We start from the raw sequence: 20,416 nt of genomic DNA on the forward strand, positions 1-20,416 counted from the left end.
GGGTCAGCTCTAACAGTCATAAATCAAAGAGACTACAAGCGGCTATTTTCACACATACCCTTGAAAGCTACAGAGATTGTCTTGAAGACGTATACGGGGCAAAAAGTCTACCCCAAAGGAAAAATAAGGGTGAAAATGACATATAAAGGTCAGGAAATACCTAAAATGGATATATATGTATTGCCAAATGGAGGACCACCACTGCTAGGACATGAATGGATCCGAAAGATACATTTAGATTGGCATTCCATACAGGCACTGAAGGTGGGGGCCAAAAAGGATGACGACGTCACACCTGGACTGTTAAGTCTGTGTGTTCTAGTTGTAATTACTAACACAGACTACAAGATTCACAGGTCTTTACTGGTTGGAGGTCAGGACTATACTAAAATACAATATTACTACACAGTGCTTATGTACCGGTGGTCACCACCGGTATTACGTATACAGCAGCCAGAGAAAGTAGTACATCTCTTAAGGTGGAACAGGCTTAAGTTCTCTTAAGGTGGAACAGGTTACATACACCACAATCCTCCCTTTTTAGCTTAACAGTCATATCCCCGTTTAATATAACATAATAACATATATAACTTCAGGTATAAACAGTTCAAAGGCTCAGTCTCTCAGGAGGCCTTCTGATTCGGTTTGGATAACGCCTTTCAGTGGTCTCTGATTCCTGTTGCTGCGGTGACTCCTCTAGTTGGTCTCCCATGCATTGGGTGTTATCATCATCAGGTACATTCCCTGCCGAGGCAGATGCTTCAGGTTCATTAACGTCTTCCACAGTTGTCTCTGTCGCAACCATGGGTTCGACCCTTGCTCTCGATTCTACCAGTTGATCCGCATGACGCCTTATCACATTGTTACCAATATCTACTGTGTACATCAGAGGTCCTTGTCTGGCCCGAATTGTTCCGGACTGCCATTTTTCGTTTCCATAGCCCCTTGCCAACACTGGTTGTCCTACGTCGAAACTTCGAGTGGTCTTGTTATTAATATGCCGGAACTGTTTGTTTTCCACTTCCCTCCGCACATTTGGTTTTAACAAGTCCAACCTGGACCGCAACCTCCTGTTATAAAACATCATGGCAGGACTTTGGTTAGTCACTGCATGAGCGGCGTTTCGATATGCCATTAGGAAATTGTCCACCTTGTGCTGTAGCGGAATCTGATCATCGTTCATGGCCTTTATTGCCTTTTTGAATGTTTGGACAAATCTCTCGGCCAACCCGTTTGTCGCTGGATGATATGGGGCAGAGGTATAATGTTTCACCCCATTCTTCTTAAAGAATTTTTGGAATTCTTCCGACACGAACTGTGGTCCGTTGTCCGAACAGATCTGTTCTGGCAATCCGTTCCTTGCGAATATTGTTCTTAACACCGCAATTGTCTTTTCTGAAGTAGTGGTATTCATCTTGATCACTTCTGGCCATTTGGAATGTGCGTCCACCGCAATTAGGAACATGGAGTCCATGAATGGACCGGCAAAGTCAATATGTACGCGTTGCCATGGGGCTGAAGGCCATTCCCATGGGTGTAGTGGTGCGATCAAAGGTGTATTTTGCACTTTTTGGCACCCAGCGCAGCTTTTCGGCAACTCCTCTATCTGTTGGTTAATACCCGGCCACCATACATAAGCCCTAGCAAGACTTTTCATCTTAACTCCCCCCAGATGACCTTCATGCAGTTCTTTTAGAACTCTTTCCCTTAACTTGGGAGGAATAATCACTCTTGTCCCGTACATCAAAGTACCATGGCAGACGGACAGCTGGTCTCGCCTTGCCGAGAATGCCGGTAACAGAGGATCACCACGTGTTGGCCATCCTTTCACTGTCACCTCGTAGACTCTGGACAGTGTCGGGTCATTCCTGGTTTCTCTTTCAATACTTGCATTGATGACTGGTAAACACTCGATGATGGTCGAATGAAATAACTCAACAGGGTCAACTTTCGTCGTTTCTTCTTCTTCAGGTAGTGGCAGGCACGACAGCCCATCAGCATTGCCATGCTGCTTCGTACCTTTGAATTCTATTTGATATTGATGTGCCCCTAGGAAAAGGGACCATCTCTGGAGACGCTGTGCTGTCATCACTGAAACACCCTTCTTAGGGTTAAAAATGGATACCAACAGCTGATGGTCTGTCAGAAGTGTGAATTTTTGGCCCTGCAGGTAATGATTAAACTTCTTCACTCCCCATACAAGGCTGAGAGCCTCCCTATCGATCTGCGCATAGTTGCGCTCAGCGGAGGTCAATGATCTGGATGCAAACGCGACTGTCCTTTCCGTGCCATTTGGCAACTTGTGTGAGAGTACTGCCCCAATACCATATGGAGAAGCATCACAAGCCAACCGAATAGGCAGTGTCGGGTTGAAGTGAGCCAACACTTCCTCTGAGGTGATCAATTCTTTGCTTTTGCGAAATGCCTTCTTACAGTTTTCGCTCCATTCCCATGGTACCCCCTTCTGTAAAAGAGCGTTTAGCGGGTGCAGTACCGTGGATAGATTTGGTAGAAATTTATGGTAATAGTTAATCAATCCTAGAAACGACCTCAACTGAGAGACATTATCCGGAGCGGGAGCCTTTACAACTGCCTCTATCTTGTCAGGAGACTTATGAAGCCCCTCCCGGTCAATGACATGACCACAGTACGAGATCCGCTTCTGGAAGAACTCACATTTCTGCCGATTAACTCTAAGTCCATACTCTTTCAGTCTGTTGAGCACCAGTTCCAAGTTTGCGAGGTGTTCTTCATCACCATCACCTGTAATCAGAATATCGTCCAGGTAACATTGTGTGCCTGGAATTCCCTGTAATACCTGCTCCATGGCCCTCTGCCAAATTGCTGGAGCCGATGCCACTCCAAAAACCAGCCTATTGTACCGGTACAAACCTCGATGCGTGTTGATCGTGAGGTATTGGCGTGACTCTTCTTCAACCTCCATCTGCAAGTACGCCTGCGCCAGGTCTATCTTGGTGAAGTGTTTCCCACCAGAAAACGAAGCAAAAATATCCTCAATCCGCGGAAGCGGATACTGCACCGTGTGAAGCACCGGATTAACGGTGATTTTGAAATCTCCACAGATGCGAACTTTCCCTGGTTCTCCTGGCTTGTTGCTCGAAAGACGTTTCATAACGGGAACAATGGGCGTAGCCCACTCACTCCAATCTACCTTAGACAGTACACCTGAACGTTCTAGCGCTTCCAGTTCCGCTTCTACAGTAGGTCGTATTGCATAGGGTACCGGTCTGGCTTTAAAAAATTTTGGGTGTGCATGTTCATCAATCTTGATGTTTGCCGTAATTCCTCTCAGTGTTCCCAGTCCCTGCTGGAACACCTCTTTAGCATCATCCAATATTTTGGACAATCGTTTAGGTTTGACATCTGTTTCCCCGGAATCTACCGTTAGTGCCTTCAAGGAGTGCCAGTCCATATTCATTTTCCGAATCCACTCCCATCCCAGTAGTGGTGGACCTCCTTCAGGTAGCACATATAAGTCCATTACTTGGCTTTCTTCGCCCTTGTGGACCACTTTTACCTCTATCTTTCCGATGGGGTACACTCTTTGCCCCGTGTATGTTTTCAATATAATCTCCGTATCCCGTAAGGGAATATGTTGGAATAACCTTTTGTAATCTTTCTTATTCATGACCGTCAATGCCGATCCAGTGTCCAATTCCATCTTTACTTGGACTCCTGCTATCTGAAGGGTGACCCAAATTGTCTGGAGATCTGCATCCTTACCAACGTTGTGTACTCTTAAGCTACCCAGTTCATTACTGCTAGTGTCTGAATCTGACTTCTGTTCGGTCGAACTGTTCTTTGTCACCTTGTGTACCTTTATGTATTTTCCTTGCGGTGACTTTTTGTTGCTGGTCTTCTTTCCTGACCGGCATACTTTAGCTATGTGGCCAAGCCTGCCACACGTTCTGCATTCTTGGTTTTTAAACCAACACTGGTTCTGATCGTGCGTTGTCTTTCCACAACGATAACATTTTACAGTACTCAAACCCAATTTATTTGTACTGAGTTCCGGTGACCGTAGCTGCATTACTGCCATACCTCTCGCTGCGGCTTCGTGTGCTGCTGCCATAGTGACCGCTTTCTCAAGCGTCAGCTCATTCTCCTCGAGCAGTCGCTTTTGTGTATCTTCTTTTAATAAACCGCACACAAATTTATCTCATAGCGCCTCTGTCAGTCTCGTTCCAAACTGACAGTACTTTGCTAGCTTACGCAATAACATTAAATATTCAGCATTGCTTTCATCCTTCAGCTGCCTTCTGCTGTAAAATTTAAATCGTTCCGCTAGCATCAGCGGCGTGGGGTTTAGATGATTTTTCAGGACAGTAACAATCTCCTCGAACGTCTTATCCGCCGGTTCATCTGGTGATAAAAGGTGTTTCAATTGCCCGTATGTCTTCGCACCCATTAAGTTTAATAATGTTAGTGCTTTCTCTTCATCTGGAATTTTATTTGCTTTACAATAATTTTGTATGCGTTCTACATACATGGCCCAATCTTCGATGTCGCTATCAAAGGTATTAATGTTCCCATGTTTAGGCATCGTTGCAATTTAATTTATTTTTATTTTTATCCAAGATGGCGGCTTCCTGCTCTTGTCTTCGTCCTCCGCCTACAAAATGGCGGTTTTCCCGCGCTTGGCGGTCTTCACCCGTCCCCCGACGCTGTCTCCGCTTCACCGCGGCTCTCGCGCCTTCAGTTGCCCCAGACGCTGCGCCTTTTTAGCCCGAATGCGGCCCGGCCCTTATCACCAGCCGCGATCGATGTCCCCGCGCTGCGCCTTTCGGCCCGAATGCGGCCCGGCCCTTATCTCCGGTCACGATCGATCTCACCGCCCTTATTCCTTCGTCTTCCCTCCCCGTCTGTACAGCCAATGCGGCCGACTTTCTGGTCGCGTCGCTGCCCGGCTTACCCACCACCGAGGAAGAAAGAAGATAGCTGACAGCCGCTGATGGAGGCTTCGAGTTCAGGATGTCTTCTGCACTCTGGTTTCTCGATGTCTGCCGCGCGCCGTGTCTTCCAGCAGGGTGATGAGGGTGGAAACCTCTCTTCGACGTCCGTTCTGTGGACGAAGCCGCCGTGGATATAAACTGCCGTAGGGTAAGAATCGGACTCGTCGCCACTGTTAAGTCTGTGTGTTCTAGTTGTAATTACTAACACAGACTACAAGATTAAAGTTCAACAGGTCTTTACTGGTTGGAGGTCAGGACTATACTAAAATACAATATTACTACACAGTGCTTATATACCGGTGGTCACCACCGGTATTACGTATACAGCAGCCAGAGAAAGTAGTACATCTCTTAAGGTGGAACAGGCTTAAGTTCTCTTAAGGTGGAACAGGTTACATACACCACATGGACGACTGTCAAAAATGCTAACTGACGCAAAAGAAGTGTTCCAGGAGGGACTAGGAACACTAAAAGGAATAACAGCAACAATTAAAATAGAGGATAATGCAAGCCCAAACTTTCTGAAGGTCAGACCAGTGCCTTATGTGATCAGACCAGCGGTTGAAGCAGAGCTGGAAGGGTTGGAACATTCAGGAGTACTGTCCAAAGTGGACTGGAGCAAGTGGGCTACACCCATCGTTCCTGTAATGAAGAGGTCGTTGAGTAATACGCCTGGGGAACCAAAGAAGATCCGCATCCGTGGGGATTTTAAGGTGACAGTGAACCCAGTCCTTCACACGGTGCAATATCCGCTTCCATGAATTGAGGATATTTTCGCCTCGCTATCTGGTGGTAAACGCTTCACAAAAATTGATCTAGCTATGAGGGGCCAGAAATTCATGCTCACCAATCCAAAACCTGTTGCTTTAACGTTGTGAGTTTTGAGGTTTGGTCTTCTGTCCTTTGGGGTACTCGGTCGCCACGTGGTCTCAGGGAGTTGTTGCTGCGACACACCTTCCCTCTCCTCAGCTACCGTCGTTCTCTTCTTCTTCGTCATCGGTGGTGACGGGGCAGTTGGCGGTCTTCACTGCTTATTCGATTTTACTATCCATTCTTTGAACGCCTGTATATTCGTTGCGGCGTGGACTCCCACGTTTAATGCCAGCTTATTTGCAGTGTTCAAATGCCAAATAATTCTCACTGTCCATACATATACTTTCTTCCCCAAGCGCCAGCTTATAACTAGGCGTTTGGTTTATACCAATGCGTCTTTTGCTGCATTTCTCTGCTCTTGTCGGTTTTACCTTCTTCTTCGTCTCGTCTTGTCTCGTCTCGTGGCCCGTGTGTCCTGTATGACTTTGAACTCGGGTCTCGTTCTCCTCCTGCGTTTGATGTGGATGTCCTTGGTTGCAAATCTCATGCGGGGAGCGAGAAGAGAACCCGTCACGAGGCCAGGGCACAAGTACGGGTGGCAGCAACCCAAGGCCGGACAAGAGGTCAGAGTCAAGAGAAGAGCAAGAATTAAGGGCGATTGCTACTGAGGGCGTACAATTATACTCCTTCCGAAGGCCCTTATCTGCGCGCCAAATCAGGTCAGTCCATTGTTTAACTTTTGGCGGGCTGTTTTAAATGATTATACCAATCTAAACTCACTGGCTTTAGATGGCCGTTTATCGCACCTGATGGCCTGATGTCCGAGTTGTATTGTCATTAATGCATTTTAATTGGCCTGTCCAGACTTGATGGCTTCCTTAAGCTGTTACCGATTATTTATGCGGACAAACGAATGGCCTCATGCTTAGGCCTAACTGGGTAGATCTGTTCCAATCTGACGAAATGCATATTCAGTGTTTGCCTAGCTGTCTGGTTTTTCAAACACAAAGTCCTTTTCACAGAAATGCATTTTAAGTTTCGATTTCCCGAAACTGCCTGCTCTGTGTTGCAGAGTCCAAGCTTTTAAAATCTTGCAGGCTTTTGGTCATGGGGTGTGGACGCCATCTTTTGGGTACCCTTTTTAAATTGTCCATGCAGGGTCCCCTTTATTAATAACCTTGGGGGATGTGGAAATTTTGCGAATCTTACACCCATGAATGAATAAATTTTAAAAAACATTTTCTTTTAAAGCTTGCAACCCACAGGGTCTGGAATGTGTCAGAGATGTGTTCCAATGGTGCAGGCACCCATCCCAGATATTTAAATCAAGGGACCTCTTCCTGACCCACCAGCTTTGGCATGGTTATCCGTGGAGGTCCCAAGTGGTCACACCTGACACTTGCACCGGGGCATGCCACCCCTGCAAGTTTTGGCTTCCTTTTGTTTCTTCCAGTTGACTTTTTCAAAAAGCATTGATTTTCCTTTCTATATATATTGTGCTGTCAAAAATTAGCTAGATTAAGCCTGTAAATAATTCAAAAAGAAAATACTGCAGATGCTGGAAATCTGAAATAAAAACAGAAAATGCTGGAAATACTCAGCAGGCCAGGCAGCATCTGTGAATAGAGAAACAGAGTTAACGTTTCAGGTCGATGACCTTTTGTCAGAGTTGGAAAAAAGTAGGAAAAGGAACGGATATTAAAGCAAGTTTAGGGGCTGGGAAATGGGGGAGGGGATGAAAGAACAAAAGGGAAGGTCTGTGATAGGATAAAAGGCAGGAGAATTAAAGAGACATTAAGAGATATTCAAGGCAAAAGGAGATGGTAATGGGACAGGTTAAGAAACAAAGGATGGCTCTAGGTGAAGTGTGAATTGCGCTGGCAGAATGAAAGACAGCTGCCTTGTGGGAGAGAAGAACAAAAGCCACAAACAAAAAGTGTGGATAAAAAATATATATATGATAGGGGCCGAGGTAATGATCTGAAATTGTTGAACTCTATGTTGAGTCCAGAGGGCTGTAAAGTGCCTAATCGAAAGATGAGGTGCTGTTCCTCGAGGGAATTAGGGGTTACGGGGAGCGGGCAGGGAAGTGGACGTGAGTCTAGGTTCGGATCAGCCATGATCCTATTGAATGACGGAGCAGGCCCGAGGGGCCGTATGGCCTACTCCTGCTCCTACTTCTTATGTTCTTATGTTCTTACAAGGAATGACGTATGAAGAGAAATTGGGTTAATTGGGCTTTTACTCGCTGGAGTTTAGAAGAATGAGAGGGGATCTCATCGAAACTTAGAAAATTCTAACAGGGCTAGACAGACTAGATGCTGGAAGGATGTTCCCGATGGTCGGGGAGTCCAGAACCAGGGGTCACAGTCTGGGGATAAGTGGTAAGCCATTTAGGACAGAGATGAGGAGGAATTTCTTCACCCAGAGAGTGGTGAACCTATGGAATTCTCTGCCAAAGAAGGCAGTAGAGGCCAAATCGTTAAATATATTCAAGAAGGAGTTGGATATATTTCTTAAGGCTAAAGGGATCAAGGGATATGGAGAGAAGGCAGGGACCGGGTACTGAATTTGGATGATCAGCCATGATCTCATTGAATGGCGGAGCAGGCTCGAGGGGCCGAATGGCCTACTCCTGCTCCTATCTTCTATGTTTCTTACGCTGAGGAAATAATTGTTGTTTTGAGCAAAGGACTGTCTAAACTGTGAATCAGTTGACAGTGCTAATTTTAAAAATAGATAATCCAAGAGTTCATTTTCTGGTCAATTTGAACTCCAATAGATATACTTGTCCAAATGTGAACTACATGGCCTTGTTATCTGGTGCGGAGAATAGGACACTAATTAAAATCATTACAAAATGCTGAATTGTAAAACAGGACTTTGCTCATTGGTTCCTTGGTCAGTCTAATCTTTAACTGGTTAATGAAAGTTAAAGAGAGTTAATGATTGCTTGGTGAATTTTATCGGGACTTCTTCAGCTAGCGTCATAATTTTATGTACATCTATTTTTAAGTCCGCAGACTATCGTTTTGGGTTGTCATCACTTGCAGGTGCTGTTTGAGAGGTCCTTTGTTTCATACCTTTGAGAACGCATCCCCTGAATAGAAATTGGTGTCAGTTTTAAATAGGAAAAGCCTGCTTACGAGGAAGCACCGAAGAACAACCTGGTTGCTGATTGTTCGGTGGAGGCTCATCTCTGAAGGAACAAATATATTTATCTGAACTACATTTAGAAGAAGAAGAAAAAAATGACTCAGTTTGCAAATCCAGGTGTGGGCACTTTTACAGCATGGGATTATGTAGTTTTTGCATCTCTCTTTGTCATTTCTTCGGGGATAGGGGTCTTTTTCGCCATCAAAGAAAGAAAGAACGTTACCTCCCGAGAGTTTCTGGTAGGAGGGAGACAGATGGTTTGTGGTCCAGTGGCCCTCTCTCTCACTGCTAGTTTCATGTCTGCAGTGACTGTGTTAGGAGGCCCCTCGGAGGTTTATCGCTATGGGGCTTCCTTCATCCTCTTCTGCATCGCCTTCACTTTTGTCATCATCTTCACAGCAGAACTCTTCCTCCCAGTCTTTTACAGATCTGGGATCACCAGCACATATGAGGTGAGGTGGATAAAATGGATTAAAATAAAAGTAATGCATGCGTCACTCAATGGATTGGGTGGCATTGTATTGTCCCAGGTGCAATGACTTTTATTTATTACCGAAACGCAGAGAAAGTATAGCTAAATAGACCCGATGCTTGCTGTATGGATGTTATCACATCTTCAAAACATCTTATCACTGAAAAAGTCTACTGCTGAATAGCTGACTTTTTAAATCCACAGAAATGTTTTAATGAAGGTATCTGTGAGCATTTAAAATTTTTCATCTATCATATTTAAATACAACACTTTGCGTTAAATAGTTAAATGGAAAACAGGATAAACTTAACAAGTTAAATACATTCAAACTTATTTTAAATATCTGATTTTTTTAAATCTCACTCAGAACAGGAAGATTTACAATATTGAGTGTGTTTTGTTTGTGGCAAATAGTAAACTTTTTACATACGGGTTGTGCTTTTTGATTTACTCAGTGGATGTGCAGTTAAAAGTCACTTGTTACATTTCCAGCTGATCCCTGCAGTAGTTTCTCAAGAAATTGACTTTATCCATGTTGGAAATTTTCTAAAATGCCAGTAGAATCACATCAATTTCTACAGAAAAGGCAAAGTACTAAGACCTGGGGGAGTTGTGAGTAGTTCTGGTGATTACTGACTGCTCTACAGCAAACAATTTTACTTTTTTTTTTCTTTATGAGTTCAGGAAAGCAATGAAGATTGGATTTGTAGTTCTTAGCGATCTGGGATGCTAATAAAACCTGTTATTCTCAGCTCACCAAGGATATGCTAAATATGCAAATCAAATTTAGGAGCATTGTTCTTCAGTCATCTGGTCCATGCTGATAGGATGAAAGGTTTCTCTCTTTGCCAGCTCCAGGAGTTCATGATAAGAGTTAAATAAGTTATGGGCACTCGCAACCAAGTTCCAAGTTTAAGGACCGCTGGTTAGGGCGCTCAATGCGTGGTGCAACTAGGTGGAGTGTGCGTGGCTCGTGTGTACCTGAATTTTGAAATCGGGGGTCCTACAACTGGCATAGGACCTGGATTTGAATATTTAAAAAGCCTATTTCAGGCTATTTCAGGCAGTTAGACTGCTCGCCATTTACAGGTCCAACTGAATATGGCATCAGGCAGGCCTTGGTCATCAATGGGATGTCAAGGTGTCCACCCTCCCTGATTTTCAACTGCTGGCCACGCAGTTTACAGATGCAAAACAAGTATGTACATGTGTGTGAGTGAGTGAGTTTTCACAGTTTGCACAGTCTCAGAAAATAGTTATTACTTCAGTTGGTGCATGTTTTCATGTTTGCTGACCTGTTATAAAAAATATTTCAGTGCTAATAGGCAACAGCCACATTTGTTTTTAGCATAGCTACATCAGACTTTTTGTATTCTTCTCACTCCATCCATAAGACAGATTCTATAACCTGAGGTGAAAGTTTGTTTTAATTTTAAAATAATCAAGCATCTTTTTTGTTGATTCTTCCCATTTTACTCCCTGAATCAGACTGTTCGCAATCCCAGCATCCTATTCTACCCAAAGTCGAGCTTCTGGCCACCTATCCTTTCCATCACAAAGATTGCCTACTTCCAAACCCTGTAACATCACCCGCCTTTTCCCCTGCCTCAGCCATCTGCCACCAATACCTTCAACTATGCTTTTGCCACCTCCAAAGTAGACTATTCCAATGCTCTCCTGGCCAACCTCCCATCCTCCACATTCTGTAACCTTCAGCTCATCCAAATCTCTGCTGCCCATGCCCCATCCCTCACAAAGTCCTGTTTGTCCTTGTTGACCTACACTGGCACCCCCATGCTGTCAACACCTCAAATTTAAAATTTTCATCCTCCTGTTTAAATCCCTTCATGGCCTCATCCATTCCTATCACTGTATCCTCCTCCAGCCCTATAACCCTCCTCAAAATCTCCCTTTCTCTGATTCCAGCCTCTTGTGAAAACCCCTTCTCTTCACCCCACCATTGGCTGAAGTGCTTTCAGCCATCCAGAAACTGCGCCCTTGAATTGCCTCCCTAAAGCCCTTCACCTCTCTCTCCTCCTTTAAGACCCTCCTTAAAACCTATCTCTTTGACCAAGCTTTCGGTCACCTCCTCCTAATATTTCCTTCTTTAGCTCAGTGTCCATATTCTTGTTATTTTTTAATGCTAATTTTTGAGATATGGGCATCACGAGCAAGGCTGGGACATTTATTGCCTACCCCTAGTTATCCTGAGAATGTTTGAGACAACCGAATTGATCGAGGTTTATAAGATGAAGAAAGGATTAGACTATGTTTCTGTAGTCAATTTGTTTCTACTAAATAAATTAGGGAGGACCAGCGGTCACAATCTCAAGTTATGTAAAGGCAGGACTAGATTAAATGTTAGAAGGTGGGTCTTTTCTCAGAGAATAGTGGACATGTGGAACAGGCTGCCGGGTTGTGCATTGAACGCTGATTTGCTGAATTCCTTCAAGCGAGAGCTGGACCTGTTTCTGGCTGGGTGTGGAGATCACCACGTAAAAAAAGTAGATGCCTGGTAAGTTAATCAGAGCCAGAGTGGTCTCGTGGACTAGTTTTGATCACCTACAGAGGTCGGACTGGAATTTTCCAGATTTTTTTCTAGTTACTCGCCTCTCCCAAGAGATTACATGGCTTTTGGCTGGGGTGGGGAGTGTATGTATTGTGAGGCACAAGACATCACAATTATGTGGGACAGGCTGGATGGACCAATAGGTCTTTTCCTGCCTGTCATTTTTTTGTATGTATGTATATTCCTTTAAAAAAATTTCAGATGACCATTGTGAAAGCTACCACTTTGATTAGCTTCCCAATTGAGATAAGAACCTTCTCATTGTTCCCCTCTCTGGGGCAATTAAAAAAAAGTTGTTGTGTTCAGCCTCAACTCCAGCACTCCCACCCTACCGTAACAGCACAGCAGCAGAGCATACTAGGAATTTGAGAACATTACTTTTCAGGGACCCAGCCTTGAGAAGGGGAAGGTAATTGGGGGACCAATGAAGAGTATAGCTACTTTGTAGCAATTTTATTTTACAATGCTTAACTTACAAACAATTTATTGAAAAAAAGTGGAAGTCTAATACTCTTTCCCTTCTTATAGAATTTGCATGTCACACAATTATCAGTTACAGAATATTGCATAGGAAATGCTCTGAAAATAGTGCATATATATAGAAAACTAATAGTGAAAATACTCTTAATGCATATCAGCTGTTTTTGAAAACTGGATAAATCAAAACTTAGACTGCTTCAATGCCATGTCAAATTCAAGAGAAAAGTGTAAAAAGGTAAAGTACCAGTGAACCAGTGTGCATTTATTATATGATTAAGTTTATTAGTGGTAGTACTCTCCCCTCTGAGTCAGAAGATCAAGGATTCAATCACCACTCCAGGACTAGATAAAATAATTTAGCCTGACATTTCAGTGCATTACTGAGGGCATACTGCATTTTTGGAGCAACCAAGGCCCTGTCTGCCTCCTCAGGTGGATGTAAAAGATCTCATACAACTACGAGAAGGAGGGCAGGGGAGTTCTCCCAGTCTCCTGGTCAAAATGGATTCCTTAACAAACAACACCAAAATGGATTATCTGGACATTTCTCTCAATACTGTGTGCAGGACCTTACTGTTGCAAATTGGTTGCCACATTTGCCTACAAAACAATGGGTCATTTTCGGAATGGAAGGGTGTAACTAGTGGAGTGCCGCAAGGATCAGTGCTTGGTTCTCAGCTAAATGACTTAGATGAGGGGATCCAGTGTGATATATCCAAGTTTGCTGACGATACAAAGCTAGGTGGGAAAGTAAGCTGTGAGGAGGACACAAAGAGGCTGAAAAAAAGGGATATAGACCAGATAACTGATTGGGCAAGAAGGTGACAGTTGGAATATAATGTGAGGAAGTGTGTAACTGTCCACTTTGGTAGGAAGAATGGAAAAGCAGAATATTTTTTAAAAGGTGAGAGACTAGTAAATGTTGGTATTCAGAGTCATTTGGGGGTCCTTGTACACGAATCACAGAAAGTTAACCTGCAGGTACAGCAAGCAATTAGGAAGGCAAATGGTATGTTAGCCTTTATTGCAAGGGGGTTGGAGTTTAAGAGTAAGGAAGTCTTGCTGCAATTATATAGGGCTTTGGTGAGACCACACCTGGACTACTGTGTACAGTTTTGGTCTCCTTACCTAAGGAAGGATATACTTGCCTTAGAGGTTGTAAAGTATTATTACATGGTTTGTCACATGGTTTAGTATGAGCATGCTCCGTTCGCTCTGGCCTAGTAAAGCAAGCTCATGAACTAGCAACTGATGTCTCAGTCCTTCATTTGTTCTACCCACATATGTTACATTATTGGCAAGGATAGGATTCCCAAAGCCATTTTTAGGGCTCATGGAAGGACACAGTGTTCAACCTTCGAGTGGAAAAGTTTAAGGTGAAATTGTGACGCCTAAATTGAATTTTTGCGATGTTTTACTGTTAATGATTACACAGAATCGTCTGTGCTTCGCTTTCGTGTGTATGTATACACAGCAACAGCGGTGTTGATTCTCACATGCACACAGGTAGCGTGCTGAGTCACTGTTCAACGGGATCGGGACAATCATGGCCGCGCCTACGGGATTCATCGGAAGCCTCAGCATGTATGACCGAGCTCGCAAACCATTCAGCTCTTACATTGAGCAGATGGAGATGTTTTTTAAGGCCAATAACATTATTGAGACAGAAGGTGTAGATGAAACATAGAAACATAGAAGATAGGAGCAGGAGTAGGCTATTCGGGCCTTCGAGCCTGATCCGCCATTCAATGAGATCATGGCTGATCATCCAAGTTCAGTACCCTGTCCCTGCCTTCTCCCCATATCCTTTGATCCCTTTAGCTTTAAGAAATATATCCAACTCTTTCTTGAATATATTTAATGAACTGGCCTCCACCGCCCTCTGTGGCAGAGAATTCCACAGGTTCACCACTCTCTGGGTGAAGAAATTCCTCCTCATTTCAGTCCTAAATGGCTTACCCCTTATCCTTAGACTATGACCCCTGGTTCTGGACTCCCCGGACATCAGAAACATCCTTCCTGCATCTAGTCTGTCCAGGCCTGACAGAATTTTATAGGTTTCGATGAGATCCCCTATCAATCTTCTAAACTCCAGCGAGTATAAGCCCAGTCGACACAATCTCTCCTCATACGTCATTCCTGCCATCCCAGGTATCAGCCTGGTGAATCTTTGCTGCACTCCTTCCATAGCAAGAACATCCTTCCTCAGGTAAGGCGACCAGAACTGCACACAGTACTCAAGGTGCGGTCTCACCAAGGCCCTGTACAACTGTAGCAAGACATCCTTGTTCCTGTACTCGAACCCTCTTGCTATGAAAGCCAACATACCATTTGCCTTCTTAACTGCCTGCTGCACCTGCATGCTTACCTTCAGCGACTGGTGCACAAGAACACACAGGTCTCTTTGCACTTCCCCTTCTCCCAATCTATTGCCATTCAAATAATAATCTGCCTTCCTGTTTTTGCCACCAAAGTGGATAACCCCACATTTATCCACATTATCGTGCATTTGCCATGTTTCTGCCCAATCACCCAACCTGTCCAAATCGTACTGGAGTTTCACGACATCCTCCTCACAGCTTACCCTCCCACCCAGCTTTGTGTCATCTGCAAATTTGGAGATATTACATCCAATTCCCTCGTCCAGATCATTAATATATATTGTGAACAGCTGGAGTCCTAGGACCGATCCTTGCGGTACCCCACTAGTCACTGCCTGCCACTCGGAAAACGACCCGTTTATTCCAACTCTTTGCTTTCTGTCCGTCAACCAGTTCTCTATCCAAGTCAATACCTTGCCCCCAATCCCATGTGCCTTAATTTGGAACGCTAATCTCTTATGTGGGACCTTATCGAAAGCCTTCTGAAAGTCCAAATACACCACATCCACTGGTTCTCCCTTATCTATTTTACCAGTTAAATCCTCAAAAAATTCCAGTAGATTAGTCAAGCATGATTTACCTTTTGTAAATCCATGTTGACTTTGTCCGATCCTGTCACTGCTTTCCAAGTGCTCTGCTATTACATCTTTTATAATAGACTCTAGCATTTTCCCCACTACCGATGTCAGGCTTACTGGTCTATAATTCCCCGCTTTTTCTCTACCACCTTTTTTGAATAGTGGGGTAACATTAGCTACCCTCCAATCCATGGGTACTGTTCCAGAGTCTATCGAGTTCTGGAAGATGACCAGCAATGCATCTACTATTTCTAGGGCCACTTCCTTAAGTACCCTAGGATGTAGATTATCAGGCCCTGGGGATTTATCGGCCTTCAGTCCCATCAATTTTCCTAACACCATTTCCCTACAAATGCTGATTTCTTTCAGTTCCACCCTTTCATCAGACCCTATGTTCCCCGGCATCTCTGGGAGGTTATTTGTGTCCTCCTTTGTGAAGACAGAACCAAAGTATGAATTTAGTTAGTCTGCCATTTCTTTGTTTCCCATTATAAACTCCCCTGATTCTGACTGCAAGGGACCTACGCTTGGCTTCACCAATCTTTTTCTCTTCACATATCTATAAAAGCTTTTACAGTCAGTTTTTATGTTCCCTGCAAGCTTACTCTCATATTCTATTTTCCCTTTCTTAATTAATCCCTTTGTCCTCCTTTGTTGAATCCTAAACTGCTCCCAATCCTCAGGATTATTGCTTTTTCTGGCCAATTTGTATGTCCTCTCCTTGGGTCTTATGCTATCCCTAATTTCCCTTGTTAGCCACGGTTGAGTCACCTTTTTTGTTTTATTTTTATGCCAAACTGGGATGAACAACTTCTGTAGTTCATCCATTCGGTCTTTGAATGTTTGCCATTGCCTATCCACCGTCAACCCTTTGAGTGCCATTCCCCAATCAATCCTACCCAACTCGCTCCTCAGACCATCGTAGTTTCCTTTATTTAAATTGAGGACCCTAGTTTCTGAGTCAACTACTTCATTCTCCATCTTAATGAAGAATTCGATCATATTATGATCGCTCCGACCCAAGGGGCCTCGTACAACAAGATAGCTAATCACAGAATCACAGAATCACAGAAACCCCACAGTGCAGATAGAGGCCATTTCGGCCCATCGAGCCTGCACCGACACATATCCCACCCGATCACCGTAACCCCTACAACAACACATATCCCACCCTATCCCTGTAACCCCACGTATTTAATCCCCCTAACACTAAGGGTCAATTTATCATAGCCAATCAACCTAACCTGCACATCTTTGGAGTGTGGGAGGAAACCGGAGCACCCGGAGAAAACCCACGCAAACACGGGGAGAATGTGCAAACCCCACACAGACAGACAGACAGAAATTAATCCTTTCTCGTTACATAATACCCAGTCTAAGATGGCCTGATCTCTGGTTGGTTCCTCGACATAATGGTCCAGGAAACCATCCCATAAACACTCCAGGAATTCCTCCTCCACAGTATTGTTACTAATTTGGTTGGCCCAATCTATATGTAGATTAAAGTCACCCATGATGACTGCTGTGCCCTTATTGCACGCTTCTTTAATTTCCCTTTTAATGCCATCCCCAACCGCCGCCTTACTGTTGGGAGGTCTATATACCACTCCCACTAATGTTTTTTTCCCCTTAGTGTTTCTCAATTCTACCCATACAGATTCCACATCATCAGAGCTAATATCCTTCATTACAATTGTATTAATCCCTTCTTTAACCAGTAATGCTACCCCACCTCCCTTTCCTTTTTGCCTATCTTTCCTGAATATCGAATACCCCTGGATGTTGAGTTCCCAGTCTTGGCCATCCTTGAGCCACGTTTCCGTAATCCCAACCAAATCATATTCGTTTACCTCTTTTTGCGCAGCCAATTCGTCCACCTTATTATAAATGCTCCTCGAATTAAGACACAAAGCCTTCAGGCTTATTTTTTTAACGCTCTTAGACCTATTAGAATTATTATTTACTGTGGCCACGTTTGATTTAAACCGTTGATTTCTCTGACTGCCACTTTTGTTTTTCTCCTTCCTATCTTTTGCTTTTATCCCTGTTTCCCTTTCCTCTGTCTCCCTGCTCAGGTTCCCAACCCCCTGCCATTTAAGTTTAAACACCCCCGAACAGTGCTAGCAAACCTCCCCGCAAGGATATTTGTCCCGTTCTGGTTCAGACGCAACCCGTCCGACTTGTACAAGCTCAAAATAATGTAATTCGTGAACATAAAAAAGCAATTGTTCTAACGGTGATCAGGCCAGATGTCTACAGAATGTTGACAATTTACTCACGCCAGGGAAAGCGAAGGATGTGTCATTTGAAAACATTGTCGAGAAACTCGAGGGGCTCAATTTTGCCAGGCCCGAGGAGGCGGGATTGGAGGCTTGCAAGTTGTTAAAATCGCCAAAAATGGTGGGCGGGCCTGATCCCGCCTCCGAGCAATTTTCCCAAAAGCGTGTTTTCAGACCGCCTTTCCATCCCGCCTCCAAAAGGCGGGATAGGCCCTTAACAACCACTTAATAGCTTCTATAATCCCATTTTGAGAGGCCTGTCTGATTTTTAGTCATTCCCCCAATCCCTCACGCCGCCTCTGGAACACGCCATGTAATGCTGGTGGCCTCACAAGTGGATTGCTTATGAACAACTGCAGCTCCACCATTACAAAGGAGTTTTCACCAATGATCATTTGCAGGTGGCAGAACTTTGTTGTTTCAGGTCTGAGGGAACTTTTAGCAGGCATACTCAGTGTTGTGGAAGTTTGGAATCTGACACCCATCTCCAGTATGACCTTCTGGGAAACCCCTCTCCCCACCTTGACTAAGCGCTTCCTCAACTGAGGCATATACCAGAAGCATGGCGACCATTTAATTCCTTTCCTCCTGGACATCAGATTCGGATGAAGATCAGCCGCGGCAGCAGCAGAACCATGAGCAACAGCAGCACCAACAGCAGGAGCATCAACAGGAGTGGGCAAGCTGCTAGTCACCCACCTGAAGATGCACAGGCCAGAAGTCGCCATAGCGCGACCATATTGCTGCCTGGGATGCAAGGGATGCACTCATGTTAGTCACATTTGCTTAGCCTGTACAATCAAACACTTTTGCCTCGCACCTTCTTACCAGAGCCTGTGGATTCCTATCACTCTGACCACCATACTGACAATTGCACATCGCTCTAAGCCCTCAATGTGGAAATCCCATTTGTGAAATGACACAGGCCACAACTTCAACAGTTTGCCATCATAATTTTTTATCACAACAAGCAACTGGTGGCATTTCAAAAATAAACACAACATAACACCCAAGTGACTACCCTTGTGACTACTTTTGCATTATCTTCCTCTTATGCGTGCTCCTACGTGGTGCTTCCCCTGTGGCTTCAGCAGATGTGGAGGCCCCTTGCTCACTCTCCTGCTGCTCCTGTCTCGACACCTTTGGCGGCTGTCCTCCGGGGTTGTGAACCTGTGAGGGCTTGGCAACAGTCTGCTGCTCCTGCAGCTGTGCAGGGGATGAGACGCTCATCTCAGTTGGGTGAGGACTCTGGTGGGGCTTTGACCGAGGGCTTTGCAGTGGCATGGTCATTTGAGCGCTTGGAGAGGAGCCCCCACTTCCTTGTTGTCTGCCACCAACATCCCTCTCATGGGTCAGCCCCACTTCAGAGCTAGCAATTGGCTTGACAGCACCTTGCTGCACTTCAGGGGGGCCATGAGGACCCGTTTCTGCACTGGAAGTCCTACTCCAGAGGACTTCCATGAAGGTCTGGTTTCTATGCTCAGTGACTGACCATCGCTCCTCAAGAGATGCCAGTCTATTCTGAACAATGACCATATTTTCTACACTCTGGCGACTTAGCTCCTCCATGGCCATAGCCATCCTCTCCTCTACTGTAGCCATATTTTCCACGGAGGTTGCCATCCTTTCCGTGGTGATGCGTTCATGCGCCAATGACTCCACAAAGGCTCTGGTCATGTTCATGATGGACTCCTCCATTCGCTCGACACTCGCAGCGACCCTAGAGACAAAACCTGCCAGAGTCTCCTGCACCTGTTCCTGGAGTTCCAGCACCACTCTCGTTCTGGATGGACCCGGAGGCACAGGGTCGACATGCAGCTGAGCCGAGCTAGCAGAGTCCTGCGCCCTCCGACGAGGACTCTCCACTGCTGTCCTTGTCTCCACCATCTGCTGATGCTCACTTGTGAGCTGTAATACACCAGGTGCCAACACTACTCTATCTCGTGAAGGTCCCACCGAGGTGTGAGTGTCTGCGCTGGTGCTGGATGTGCTGAATTCTGCTGAGGCTGCGCTCTCAGAAGTTGCAGCTTCCTCTGAGGAGTCTGGAAGCTCAGGCTCTTCCTCCTGGACAGTGGGGACGGGGGCTTTCGATGGTCCTGTGGGGGAGTAAAGGAAAGAGTTAGATATGAGGTCAAGGTTACATGAACTTTGAATAGTGCAGATGATCATAAGTCAATCTGTTAGAGCATCAGATTCATTATCAGTGACTCATGCAATGCCAATGAGAGAGATGTCAAACTATTCTGTCACCAGCTTGCTGTGATGCGCCCATCTGTCCATCCCCCACTTGGGAATCCTCCTCGAACCTGGCGATTTCCAGGGCCGCCTCCTCCCAGGCGGTGAACTGGGCTACTGAGGGTGGCCTTCCTATTGTCATGGCTCTTTTCCCTCTTATTGTGGGCTCTCTTTTCCTGCAATGAGAAACACATGTGGAGTTTAGTGAGAATGAAGGAGTGAGTGTAGATAATCCATAGCATAGATGCTTAGAAGGATACAAAGGACCATCCCTGTGTGTTGAAAGTTGTTGTTGTCATGGCATCACAGTGATAGGGAGTGTGAGGGCTGCATGGTCAAATAGTTAAGTGAATGTGACCTTCGAGAGAGAGGGAATGGGTAAGGATGCAGGCATGTAAGTGTCAAGTGGCATGTGGAGGAAGAGGTTGGCAAAGCAGAGTGCTGGTGAGGAGAGGCGATGGGGATCAGATTGAGGGTGAT

At 45.0% G+C, this 20,416-nt stretch overlaps 1 protein-coding gene across 1 annotated transcript in view; it reads left to right on the top strand.

The window, feature by feature from the left end:
- Positions 1-8,821: 8,821 nt before the first annotated feature.
- The window catches only part of slc5a12 (solute carrier family 5 member 12), a 95,126-nt gene continuing 83,531 nt past the window's right edge, over positions 8,822-20,416 (top strand). Inside the window, exon 1 of the mRNA XM_086008126.1 lies at positions 8,822-9,394. Within this exon, the coding sequence (XP_085864252.1) occupies positions 9,038-9,394 (357 nt within the window). The 5' untranslated portion in view covers positions 8,822-9,037. The remainder of the gene's footprint in view (positions 9,395-20,416) is intronic.

Source organism: Somniosus microcephalus, chromosome 15 (genome assembly GCF_052327205.1).
Source record: "Somniosus microcephalus isolate GS21.2 chromosome 15, FLI_Smic_1.0, whole genome shotgun sequence".
Taxonomy (NCBI): domain Eukaryota; kingdom Metazoa; phylum Chordata; class Chondrichthyes; order Squaliformes; family Somniosidae; genus Somniosus; species Somniosus microcephalus.